Below are 13,801 nucleotides of genomic sequence, written 5' to 3' on the forward strand. Positions count from 1 at the left end.
TGCATGGATCTCACATGTGGGGTTCTAAAGTGCAGAACAAAACCCACAAGGGATTCACTAATTCCCGTCAGGACCATATCACTGGGTGGGCAGGGCTAACCTTCCTCTCCCTATGCCATTTTCCAATCTTCAAGTCTTTGCGCCCAGGGAGGGAAGCACTGGGCGGCCAGAACACAGAGGCACTTGAATGTTTCCCCATAAGGCAAATAAAAGCCCTGAAACATTACTGAAGTCAGAAAAAAATGATGTAGAGCAGGGGTGTCAAACATGTGGCCCAGGGGCCGAATCAGGCCGCCGAACAACTGGCTGTCATCTGCTTCATTCTCTCCCTTACTTGTTTCCTTCTGCATAACAGCTTGCTTTGCAAGGCTTGCTCAATCACACAGGAGCTACAGAGCAAAGCTTCTATTTTCTCCATTGGCTGAGGCTCCTCCCTTGGGGAGGGAAGGGATAGCTTACTTTGCCAGGCTTTCTGAATCGCACAGCAGAGCTACTGAGCCAAGCCTCACTTCCTTCTATTGGCTGAGGCTCCTTCCCCTCTTGGTTCCCTGGGGAAGGAAGGCAAAAGACAGAGCTTCCTTTGGCCACTTCCCTGGATCCCATAAGAGAAATACAAAGAAAGCACCTTAAAACCAACAAGTACTGTTTTAAGCATGTTTTAAAGTGTTTTTTTTAATTATTTGTTTGTCTGTGTCCTTTATAAAGTTTATATCTCTGCTACCTAATCTTAAATAGGTACACATATTGCCCAGCCTGACAACGTTTCACTTATGTCAGATCAGGCCCTCATAACAAATCAGTTCAACACCCCTGAGAGGAAGGGTTAAACTCAACGATGGACTAGGCATTCAACTTACTGGGAAAATCCGTGTTGGGACACTGCCCTGGAGAATCACTGGCAGCCAGGAGCAAGCTGAACCAAGTGCCCCCCCCCCACCAGGTGCCCAACTTGGGAGAAGAGATCCACTGGCAGATCTAGTTTACCTTCAAAGTCGGTGCCTCAAAGGAAAAAGGGTGTGAATGAACAGGAACCCAGGCAGTGGAACGATGGAGAAGGACAAATGGGAACTGGCCCATCCCCTCTGTCCCATCGCAAAAGCGGACTTCTCAGAAACCTACAGTGCTATCCTAAGGACACTTTCCTGTGAGTGAAACCCAGTGAATAGATTTGAGTTGGGTTCTGAACAGGCCTGCTCTGGATTGCACTGCTAGATACTCCCCCTCCCTGTCAACAGATAGCGTAATGCAGTTTAAACTTGAACTGGGCAGAAATTAAGGTAGGTGACAGGAAATCTGAAACAGCAGCCTCTTTGTGTAAGTACACCATCTCTCAGTTAAATAATCCAAGGAGAGTGGGGGATCTAGTTTGTAGGAAAAGCCCAGCAGGAACTCATTTGTATATTACGCCATACCCCCTGATGCCAAACCAGCTGGAACTGTGTTCCTGTGCATTCCTGCTAAAACAAAATAAAAGCCCTGTTATTCTAGTTATGATGCTGCCTGTCTTTCTAAGTCTCTTACGGGGAAGGGGGAATCGCCAAAGAAACATATACTTGAATTTTGTCAACGTGGAATTTTTCTGCATTGATCTCCCTCCCTTCTACCCAATAGCTCTGGACCCAGCACAAAATGTTTCCATGGGATCCTGGAAATCAGGGCTAGAAATAAAACAAAGGCCCACCCAGCACATTCCCTTGGGAGGAACACACACACATGCACAAAACTGTTCCCAACATCATGTTTTAGAGTCATCGTTTCCATCTCCTTTTAAAGCTATCAGGCAAATGCCACTTCCTTTACAGAGAAGCAGGCTTTTCTGAACTCACACTTCCAATGTCCTGTGTCACGCAATTCTAAAGGCTGGGGAAGGACAACAGAAGTCAAGGCAGTGGGTGAGGATCTCAGCTCCCATGCCTTTCAAGGTCAGTCTCTCCAAACTCCACACACACACATAAATTAACTTTTTATAACATGGCCATAGACCGTGTCCCACAGCCCATTATCTGGTTGCTCGTTGTATGCAGCACCAACAAGCAATTTGAATAATGCTCACTTTTGCTTGGTGTAGTGGTTAGGCTACTGGATGAGGATCTGGGAGACCCAGGGTTGAATCCCCACGCTGTTACAGAAGCTCACTGGGTTGATCTTTGGCCAGTTACACACTCTCAGCCTAACCTGCCTCACAGTGTTGTTGGGAGGATAAAATGGAGGACAACAAAGTTGTACACTTTGGAGAGCCAGTTTGGTGTAGTGGTTAAGTGTGCGGACTCTTATCTGGGAGAACCGGGTTTGATTCCCCACTCCTCCACTTGCACCTGCTAGCATGGCCTCGGGTCAGCCATAGCTCTGGCCGAGGTTGTCCTTGAAAGGGGGCAGCTGCTGTGAGAGAGCCCTCTCTAGCCCCACCCACCTCACAGGGTGTCTGTTGTGGGGGAGGAAGGTAAAGGAGACTGTGAGCCACTCTGAGACTCTTCGGAGTGGAGGGCGGGATATAAATCCAATATCATCTTCTTCTACACTGCTTTGGGTCAACACTGAGGACACAAGCAAGCTACAAATAAGTAATAAATGGTGCACATATGTTCTTATGCTGCCTCACTGGGGACTGTAGTTTATGCTTAAGATGTTGCGTAGGCATGCACCACCAAAATGAGTGTCACTATGTGCAGGCAGTGAAAAGGTGATTTGGGCAATAATCCAACAAATTTCAAGTATGTTGCCAGCTGCCTAGTGAAATGCTGGACGCAGCCAACTGCACATATGTAAAAGCAGCCTGCATCACAGAAACACCACTTATTTTAAACCACAAACACAACCATCAAGTATTCCAGTTTTGCAGAGTCACTAATAGTACACTAAGAGAAATGGATCTTCAAGAACAGCCCAAGAGTGCATCGCCACTCATAGAATTGGGAAGAAATTCAAAGTTTGCATTTTTCTGGCACAACTGTCATGTCAAGAGCGCCCCCCCCCCCAAAAAAAAATCAGCTTAAGTAGCCCTCTTAGAGCCAACAAGCACTAAGGAGAGGGACCATGGCTCAGTGGCAGAGCATCTGCTTGACATGCAGAAGGTCCCAGGTTTAATCCCTGGTGTTGCCAGTTAAAGTATCTGGCAATAAGTGATGTGAAAGACCTCTGCCTGAGAAGCACTGCCAGTCTGAGTTGATAACACTGACTTCAATGAACCAATTGTCTGGTTCAGTATAAGACAACTTCATGTGAGCTCTGATCACCTTTTCTGGCCCAAAAGGGCTTGTGCAGTTCTCCTAACAGACTACACAAGCGCCCAATACTGCATACGATTAGTAGTACTCTCACTTATTTGACACAAGTCATTTGTTGGGAGTATTTGCAGAAGGCCCTGGACATTTACACAGTATTATACAGACAGATTATCAGCTGCCCTCTGGTCTCACTTTCCATCAAAGAGAAACAAACAAGAGAGCAGTTCAGCAAAGGGCACAGGGTGGGAAAAAACAGCACAAATACAGCACGTGCCATCTTGTAATTCTTTTACACCAAGAAGAGAGTCCAGCCCAAGAATGTGGGTGAACATGGAGGTTATGATAGTCCTGGTGAGCTCCCCCCCCCCCCCCCCACACACACACTCCTCATCCCTTTGTGATCCTGGAAGATACCTTAATAAGGAATATCAATTTTAATGTTTTTTAAGGAAGATCTAAATGATGCAGCTTATATAAGTAGGGTTCCCATATTCTGAAAAGCAAAAAAGGGGACTTATTTCCCAACTGACTACTTCAAACAAGTGATCACTATGACAAATCTTATTTTAAATCCCACTACTATTTAAGCTGTGAGAATTGTCATGAACTAGGAATATCCTAACCTTCTAGCCCCAAAAGAGGATATTTTCATCAGTTTTTTTTTAAAACAGCCCAAAACAGGATGGATACCAAATAAACAGGGCGTCTCCTCTAAAAAGAGAACATCTGGTAACCCTATATGTAAGTGATACACATGATGTAGATTTTGCTTTACAATTGCTTTACAATTACTTGGCATGATTTATTCTGCTAAACAAAGTTGCTACAGAGGGTTCTAGAATCCCACCTTCAATTGCTGGAAATTTCAATCAGTGGTTTCCCACAGCAGGGCAATACCTTCACACTACACATTTACTGTTTTAAGGGCTAGAACCATGAGGGGTTTTGTTGGTTTTTTAAAGGCAGGTTTTGAAGCAAGTGGGGGTGCTTGAATCAGTTGGGGGGTTTTTTTGTTCAGCTTGAAATATGATAATGCACATCAGGGGTCATTTTGTAGAAAAATAGGTGGTGGAGCTTGTTAGCATAACTCATTAACATATGCTGCCCCTCCCCCCCCCACACAGCCAAAAGCAATCCAATGCAAGAAATGAGAGACCCGGGCGAGTGAGGCCTGCTTGGGCTCTCCTGGGCTGCACCCCCCAGTCAAAAGGCCAGCAAGCCACCTGCCACCCAAAATCACATAAGAAGTGGAGATACGGTGAAGTGGGTTTCTCCAGAGGTTAATGAGGGCTGCTGGAGGTGTGGAAAAGCTCCTGGTGGTTGGCTGGCTGACCACTCTCTTAATCCAGGGATTGTTATGCAGCTGCATCTACTATTCAATGGCCCAGCTAGGTGGGGAGGAAGAGGGGGAACCCTCAGAAAGGTTTAGGAGCTGTGCTCCTGTGAGCTCCTGCTGAATCTGAGGCCTGATGCACATCCTGGCAATATCTTATGCAAGGACTCAGCTACTGCAAACCTAGTGTGATATAGTGGGTAAGACTGTTGACTCAGAACCCAGCTTGCCATGAAACTCTCTGGGTGACCATGGGCTAGTCATTCTCCCTCAATTTAACCTACCTGGCAGGGTTGTTGTGGGTCTGGAAGAAGGGAGAACAATGCATGGCTGCCTGAAGCTCCCGGGAGGAAGAGTAGGACAAAAATGTTGTTATAATATCTGTCCAAGTTTCAGACTTTCAAAGATGAACCTAAGCAATGGCCTCAGAAACATCTCTAAAGCAGCACAAATATCAAACCAAATTCAATGCTTACGGATGCTGCTCAGATCATTCTATACATATTTTCAAATGAATAAATAAATCATACTTTGGTTACTGGAGGGTACTCTTTGCACAGGTTTATCCTGTTGTTCCAAAATATTCTCTGGACCACTTAGCACTACACAAAGAACTCCCCCTGTATTTGCCATTTAACCATTCAACACAACCACAGAACTGCCCAGATGGATTAGGGCAGGGACATATATCCCCAAGAATATCTTTCAAACAAGCCCCTTAAGCAAAGGTCCCTAAAATGACACTCACAACGTGCTGTGTCATAATTAGAAGGAATCAGGCTGTGCATCTGTTCTTGAAAGGAGTTTCAGAGCTCTGGAAAACCTGCTTTTTACTGACTTAAAAAAAATAATGACCCCCCCAAAACAGGATGTTGGGACAATAAGGAGAAGTGCTATGCTATGATCTCAATGACAATACTCAGGATGAAAACAGAAAAATTGGTCCAATGATAAAGTCTGTGGCTCAGAGTTTGGTGATGGTGGGTCTCATGAAGTAATAGCCTTGCTGAAGGGAAACAGGTATGGACCCTGTTGGTAATTGGATGAGAGAGATCCTGGAAATCTTCTGCAAGCCACCAAGAAATGCAGCCTGCCAATCATTACCCTTATACTGAATATCTTGTTGACAGTGGTGAAGCTCCTATTCTCTCTGCAATCATGATCTTAGGGGAAAGACCATGCAACACAAACACACAGGCAGACAGAAAGCAACCTGGACTGGAAAGACCTTGAATGCTACCAGCTCTTCATCTAGTACAAAAACAGGTGATAGCTGCCTGCTAGAATCCAGAAACAGAGGGCTTGCATCTCTTCAAGCACTGGCTTTGTTCAGTTTTTGTATGCCATCTTCCTATCCCCAGACCTTAACAAGACTTTGGACTCCTCAGCCTCTATGTATGCTTAATAGATCTTGCATAATCCACTCCTTGCTTAAGTTAATTAGTTCAGCTATACCTCTGTAACTTTATAATTGGACCAATTTTTCTATGTTTTCATCCAGAACCTTCCTTGATCAGATTGTATGTTATTCTTAACCTAATTTATCAAAAGTTTGGAGTGGTCCTCACCTGCTCTGAGTGATAGATCTTATTTTAAACTGGCCACTTTTTGTAACATTCTCTTCTGTTAATTGCAGCTATTATTTTCATCATCCTAACGGATGGCCACTCCAGCGCATCCGATGCAGTGAATGCTGGATCATGAAACGTATGCTGAAATACATTTTGTTCAAGTACCATTGGGCTCCTGTTTTATTTAGCTGCTTCAGAAGGGCAGTCATGAAACAGCTAGAAAAGATTCTTAAGGTGTATGGATGTGTCACCGGTGACATCAAGATAGTTCACGCCATAGTATTCCCCATTACTATGGGTGAGAAAGTTGGACAGTGAAGAAAACTGACAGGAAGAAAGTTGATTCATTTGAAATGTGGTGTCGGTAGAATTTTACAGACACTGTAGACCACCAAAAAACTCCAAGTGGGTTCAAGATCAAAGCAAGCCTGAACTCTCCCTAGAAGCTTAAATGACTAAACTGAAGCTATTGTATTTTGGTCACATTATGAGAAGATAAGAGTCACTGGAAAAGACAATAATACTATGAAAAGTTGAAGGCAGCAGGACAAGAGAAAGACCCAACATGAGATGGGCTGGTTGACTCCATCAAGAAAGCCATGGGGGCCCTCAGTTTGCAGCACCTGAGCAAGGCTGTTAATAGGACATTGGGGAGGTCATAAATTCACAGGGTCGCCATAGGTAGGAAGTGACTTGAGAGTGCTTCACACAAGCACACTTCAGACCAGCCCTTCTGGAATTAACTTCTTAGAGTGTCTTTGATCAACAAAGGATCTACTACAGTATGCATCTTCCTTCCCTTTCTCCTCATGCCTCCGGATAAAAAACAAACAAATAATTCAATAATTTGTGGCAAGGATACTGGAGTGGAGCAACCCCTCCTCAAGTCTGAATACAAATCTTGCCCACTTGAAACCAGTGTCCTAAGATGTCCCCAATGTATCATTCCGGCAGGGCCCATGAATGATTAATGGATAATGAAGGAACCAGCCCGGTCAACAGGCAGCTAATAACAACAGATTCTCTGTTTGGACTGACCTGACCTCCCAAATCACCAGTGAGCTCTGTTAAACCTGCAATATTCAAGGGAGAATTTCAGATTGGAGAGGAGCAGGGTCAGGATACATCCCCTTTCCCCAAAACAGTAGGGTCACCAGAGTGTTCAGTCCTGCCGTTTTGTTATTTTTGAAGAGTTGTCTTGAAACATTTTTGGAAATCTGTATTTTAATCGATGGTTTTTTGGAAGGTTTACGCTGCCCCGAGCTGCAGGAAAGGTGGCTGCTAAAGTAGTGAAGAGATTAAAGGCACGCCGGGTTCCTCTCCTTCGGGTTGGATTAGGGAAACCGCGGGGAGGCGGCGAACTCGACGGGGAGAGATTAGCTGCAAAGGCTCGCTGTAACCAGGCAGCCTGAGGAAGGGGAGGGGGGGGATCCCTTCCAGACCCGGGGAGAGAGTGGTCTTTAAACACCCGAGCGGCCTTCACTGGTTCCCAAAATTGCTAGCGAACACGCTTCACGCACAAACCCCCTCCTTTTCTCGCACAACAACCCTGCGAGGTGGATCACTCCCGTTATTAATTTGAGGCTGAGCAACTTCACCATGCTGCACGGCAACCCAGACTTCTTCAGAGCCCCGCCAAAGATTCTGCCTCGACATACAAATTCATTGCAACACCGCAGGCAGGACCACCGCCAGAGAAAAGACTGTGAAACGTCACCACCGCTTTAGACTCCACCCCCCCCCCCAAAAAAAACCCCTATAATAATAACAATAATTAACCGGTGGCTATTCTAGCACACGCGATTCTAACTTTACACACAGCGTTCTTCTGGAATCACTAAACCCGGCAAATGAAGAGCACCATTTCTATTTCGCCCCTAAAGAGTGGGGTGGGGTGGATTTACCTGGGGTCCGATCCCCCAACAGCACGATTCGCAGATGAGACAGTTGCTGCGCGGTAATGAATCCGCATTAGCGTGCCTCCAAGCAGCGGGCTCGCCAGGAAACCTTGCGCTGGGATGCCCCCCTGTCGGTCTCTTTGACTCCGCATTCAGCTCCCTGGAGTGGCGCTGCCCCCCCCCCTTCCAAAGGAGCGCCCCGACCCGCCCCCCCCCCCCCCGAGCTAGCCGCCGACCAGAAGTTCTCCTGCCCATCCTCCCGCTCCGTGGCCTGGCCGGGGGCGCATCTCCGCTGGTCCCTCTAGCGCCCGGGCAAGACCCAAGTGGCGGGCTGGGCACCGGGTGGGGGCGGGCTGGGCACCGGCTGCAAGTTGCGCCCAGCCCGCGGGAGAAGCCCAGCTTGTCCCCGCCGCTCTCCGGCCAACCCCCCGCGCCCCGTCGCTCACCCAGCAGCGCCGCCAGTCCCAGCAGCGCCGAGGGCAGAGGCTCCATCCCGCCGATTCCCCCCGGAGGCGCCTGCAGCGCCGCGCTCCTCGTCCCCGCCGCTCCAGCCCGCAGAAGCGAAGGCGGCAGGTGCAGCGGAGGGGGCGGGCGCCGGCCAGGCAGCCAGGGGGAGGAGCCGGGCCCAGAGGGGCGGGGCAGGCAGGTGGGGAGGGGAGGAGGAGGGAGGGGCGGCGCCCCAGGGAAGGGGAAGAGACCTATCAGGGGCAAGGGGGCGGGGCGCGCAGGTGGTGGGCGGGGCGAGCGAGCGGACGCTGCGGGGTGGAGGTGTGGTGGCGCGCGGGGAAAGCCCGGAGCGGGGCCAAGTCGGTGTAGCCTGGTGGAGGAAGCCCGACCGGCCGTGCCGTTTGCTTAGAAGCGAGACCCCATGAGCAGGCTCAAGGGCGCCCGGGTCAGGCTGATGAAGGAGGCGGGCCGGCTCTGCACCAAAAACCCGGCCAACGGAGCCCGCGCGACGCGGACCTTTGCTGCCCAGACGAAGAGTGGAATATTGATAGTGCAGTCCTATACACTAGTTATTGCAATATGTGCCGTTGCCGTAGACTGTAGTGCGTCTGCTAGGGCTGCACAATACTACTTTCCTGGCTTTCAGCAATCTCTCTGCTTGTTTGTTTTTTAAACTGAAGTCATCTTTGAAACAGGGCAGAATCCAAAATGCAGCCGTTTAAAGAAGCTTTCAGGCTTGCAAAAACCTTACATTTCGAACAAGAGGGTCAGGGCAGGTGATCTAGGAGCATGTAAAAGTGGTCGTGCATCTTCGAAAAAAGCCCAGCAGGAACTCATTTGCATATTAGGCCACTCCCCTGACACCAAGCCAGCACTGCTTGTGGGTAGCTTTTGGGTGAAGACTTGGGCGGTCATATGCGAACGCGCTCTATCTCTCACTGACACACATACCCCTCACAGGATCTTCATTTATACTCCACGTTCTTCATTTATTCATATATACCCCACATTCTTTCCAAGTGGGGACCAAGGTGACTTACAGGATTCTTTTCTGATTCATTTATTCTCACAACAACCTTGTGAGGTAGATTAAGAGTGTGTGACTGCAAACTTCCATAGCAGAGGGGAATTTGTTTCTTTTAAAAATATTACTTTTATTAAATTATTCAAACATAATGAAAAGAAGAAACAAAAATGGCAAGGAAAGAAAGAAAAAAAAGCATATATAAAAGGGGAAAAGACTGAAGAAACATTAAAACATTCCAATTTTCTTCCTCCAGGACAAAGAAAAACAGCATTAATTATACTAATTCTAAAATTGTAACATGACCACTTACTCTGAAATCCAAACAAATGCATCAACAAGTCTCCTTTTTATCTATTGTTTAAATTTCTTCTTAATCCTGAAATCCACAGAAGGGAATTTGAACCTGGGTCACCCAGATCCTCCTCTGACACTAACTACTACATCCTGCTCAGGTCATTCATTTGGCTGGCTGACTTCCAGGAAGTTGTCTTTAGGTTTACACCAAGAGTGTTTAGCAAGGGAAAAGATTCCGAGGTGGGGTGGGGGTGGGGGGAGGAGGTAGCTGTGTGAGTCTGGGGCAGCAAAATAAGCAGCACCTTCACAGCTAAGAAACTTATTCTTGCACATTGCACTGGACCCATCTTCCACTATATTCTAGTGTATACTGAAATGTTTATAATATATGCTACATGTCAAAAAGTGAATTAGGTAATAAGAGCAGTTCTGAGAATATGTTCTCAGTTTAACCCAGACTTTAAGAAATCAGAGAGCAATTAACAGACTGCTTTTATTGCCCTGTAACCTTCAGTTCTGACATGCAGATGCTATCCAGACCAAATGCCCTTTCAGTTTGACCAAGTGTCCTTTCAATTTGTTAATTTCACTGTTTTGCTATTGGATTATAACTGTACCATTTTGCATGGCTAACCACTGCCCACCAGCTAGATGTAACTCTGATCACTGTACACCATTCCTTTGTCTGATGAAGTATGCAGGCATACGAAAGCTTACATTCTGAATAAAACTTGGTTGGTCTTAAAGGTGCTACTGGACTCCTACTTTGTTTTATTCTCGCACAGGCCTACATGAGTCAGCAAGTTGAGTGGCGAAGCGAAGACTGATTTGCTAAAGCTTCTTCCCGAATGCATTATTTGTTTACAGCATTTATAGCCTACCATTCTGCCCTTGCAAAGGTTGCAAGGCAGCTAACCATTTAAACCACATGCTATGAAACCATTACAATCAACCGTCTTCTCAATCATACATCATTCAAAGGATTTAAATGAGTTCAGCATACATACAAAGCATGAAAGCTTTGGTAAAGATGAAGGGATCCTTGAGGAAACACCAAATGAGACAAATCTGGAGAGCCAGTTTGGTGTAGTGGTTAAGTGTGCGGACTCTTATCTGGGAGAACCGGGTTTGATTCCTCACTCCTCCGCTTGTACCTGCTAGCATGGCCTTGGGTCAGCCATAGCTCTGGCAGAGGTTGTCCTTGAAAGGGCAGCTGCTGTGAGAGCCCTCTCCAGCCCCACCCACCTCACAGGGTGTCTGTTGTGGGGGAGGAAGGTAAAGGAGATTGTGAGCTGCTCTGAGACTCTTCAGAGTGGAGGGTGGGATATAAATCCAATATCATCTTCTTCTTCATCATCTATAAGGTGCCACCAGATTCTTGTTTCAGCAAGAAAAGAAACACCTCTTATTCCCTGCTTCAGCATCCTGTTCCCATCCTCTCTTCTTTTACTAATCTGTCCCCCCCCCCAATTAGACAGAAGAATATGCCCTTTCAGAATTGCACCTTTCCATAACAGCTCTACACTTCCAGGCAGGAGAAGAATGTTGTGATCTCCCTTTATTGACAGTGATTCTGAGCATATCTGGGATGCCTTGAAGGAGTGACTTAAGGAAGATGAAGTCGATGAACCATCGAAGAAAACTGCCTGTTCTTGTTCTTCTCTCCAGGCTTGAAGATGGGAAGCTGGAGAGCATGTAGTAGAGAGGGTTGGAAACAGAGGAATGGTTGCTCCAGGTTGCTGTAGCCTCCATCAGAATCAACAGCTGCTGCAGTCACTCAGAGACTTCGTGACGTGGAGGCTTCGGTGTGGGATCATATCTGTGGTATTCAAGTGGTGATGCTTCACTCACATATGCATGCTGCATATGTGAATGAAATACACTCACTATATGTGTGAACTGGCACCCTGTAGTTTTAAGAAAAGGTTCCTGGTGTGGAATAAGTTGGTTGACCTCTCTTAGTGTGGTGCTCAAGTGATCTTCTTCCAGGAATGAGGCTTGCTGGGAACGCAAACAGGAGGTAGCTCAACAGTAGCCTTTCATCTTCATCCCCCCTCCCCCCTTCTTTCTGAAGTTGGCCTCCAATTTGCAAAAAGCAACTAAGTCTGTGTCAACACACTGTTGTGCCAGTTCCAAAAATTAAAGCCACTCCTGCTCCCTCCTTTCCTGTTATTTGCCGAGTTGGTGTTTTGGAGCTGCGTTCTCAGTCTGGCAAGTTTGGTTTAAAAATGAAGAGAGAAGAAACAAAGGGGGGGGGGAGTGTCTCTCCAGTATGAGAAACAGAGAAGTTCATATGTTTGAATGTGAAGCCCAAATTAACACTATACCACAGGATGGGACTGTCTAAGTGCTAACTAGGGATATTGGCCCTTAATCTTAAAAATTACACAGAATAGCTAAAGGGTTCAGCTGAGTTCTTCTTCTCCTTCTGTTAGCAATTGCTTCAGTGACAGGACCTGACTTCTCATGAGTTTCTCCGAGGTATGTGGTGCAGGGAGGTGGAGTCCTTCCCCTTCACTACAGAAAGAATATTCTCAAGCAACCTAAATACCCCAGTTTAGGCCAGGCTTGTAGCTCATCTGGCAGACTGTTGCACACACCTGGGATAGCTCCTGAGAAAGCCGATGGCAGCTGAATGCACCTTTGCTGGGGTTGGAGCAATCTGCAGGCGTTGGGGTGGCTGAGTAGAATTTCCGCAGCACAGGCTCATACCCAGAGAGATGGGCCTTAAAGTATATGGGCCAGCGCTATTAAAATAAGCCTGGATAACAGTATTCTGTATGGACCTGTAGTCAGGATTTTAAAAGTTGGGGGGCATGTAAAAAAGTCAGGGGCACTTAGCAACTCCCCACCCCCAGCTGCCACCATCATGACTCAGGGCACCTGACTTTCCCTCCCTCTCCACTGCTGCCACTGCTTGAGGGTCCACGGGGTGAAAGCTAAGAGACCGGGAGCCTCCCCTTCCTCCCCTGTGATTTAAATTGCACGGAAGGGATACCCAGAAGCAGCCGCTGCCCCTCCCACACCATTTCAAGAGCCTGCGATCAGTGGGCCCTTGAAATGGCATGGGAGGGGCAGTGGCTGCCCCTGGGTACCCCTCCCATGCAATTTAAATTGTAGTAGGAGGGAGGGGGCAGTCCCTAGCCTCTCAGCTTTCAGTGGTAGGGGGAGGGAAGGTCAGGGGCACCCAATAGGAGAAGTCAGGGGGCAGAGGCTGCGGCAGGCCCCACCATAATTTTTGAGCAGACTCACGTAAAGGACAATATAATAGTCAAATCTGGAGGTTGCTAGTGCATAGATCAGCGTGGCTAAACTTACCATTCTCTAGAGAAGGGAACGCTTATGATCTTTTTATGGGCAGTTTTGGGAATAAGCCACCCAAACAAACAAGAGCAAATGGAAGGAAGACACAGAAGGAAAACCTCACTAAGCCGTGATCGCTCTCCAATGTGAAGTGGCACAGGGGAAATTACAGAAGCCTCCCTTTAGCCACTCATCCTCAGTACAGAGAACAGTAATAGATTCACCTGTCCAATAATTACTAGTGAGGGAAATGAACTTTCAAATGAACACAAACAATGCTGGCTTGAGGCTTCAATCAGATTAGGATGGAAGGGTAACAACTTTAACATGTTCTTAAATCTAATCAGGATTTAACCAAATCTCTGAATATGAACAGATTAGATCTAGGTGGCCCAGCTGGATGTTAATCTATTTTGTACTCTTGGAGAAAATTTATTTTCCATCTTTGTGAAACCATCACTGTTGGAGCTCCCCAGACAAAAGTGATGATTCTGAATAAAAACACGGGAGTCGGCTAGACTCCTGTTGTTATCCAATTAGTCTTTGCTTGCTATGAAGCAAAACTACCCCTTTGCATTCCGGAATGAGATGTGAAAGTCAGGGGAAAGCTGTATCCCCCCCCCCCCCGGTTTGGTGTAGTGGTCAATATATGAGATTAGGATCTGGGAGACCCAGGTTCAAATCCCCACTCTGGGAGGGGCTCA

At 47.1% G+C, this 13,801-nt stretch overlaps 1 protein-coding gene and 1 non-coding gene across 2 annotated transcripts in view; one reads left to right on the forward strand and one right to left on the reverse strand.

The window, feature by feature from the left end:
- Positions 1–8,582, reverse strand: part of ESAM (endothelial cell adhesion molecule) — a 99,895-nt gene extending 91,313 nt beyond the window's left edge. The window contains exon 1 of the mRNA XM_060251051.1: positions 8,473–8,582. Coding sequence (XP_060107034.1) covers positions 8,473–8,518 — 46 coding nt within the window. The 5' untranslated portion in view covers positions 8,519–8,582. The remainder of the gene's footprint in view (positions 1–8,472) is intronic.
- Positions 3,028–3,099, forward strand: TRNAV-GAC (transfer RNA valine (anticodon GAC)). Its single transcript has one exon. It is a non-coding gene; the product is annotated as a tRNA-Val (tRNA).
- Positions 8,583–13,801: the final 5,219 nt, after the last annotated feature.

This window comes from Heteronotia binoei, chromosome 12 (assembly GCF_032191835.1).
Source record: "Heteronotia binoei isolate CCM8104 ecotype False Entrance Well chromosome 12, APGP_CSIRO_Hbin_v1, whole genome shotgun sequence".
NCBI classification, from domain to species: Eukaryota; Metazoa; Chordata; class Lepidosauria; order Squamata; family Gekkonidae; genus Heteronotia; species Heteronotia binoei.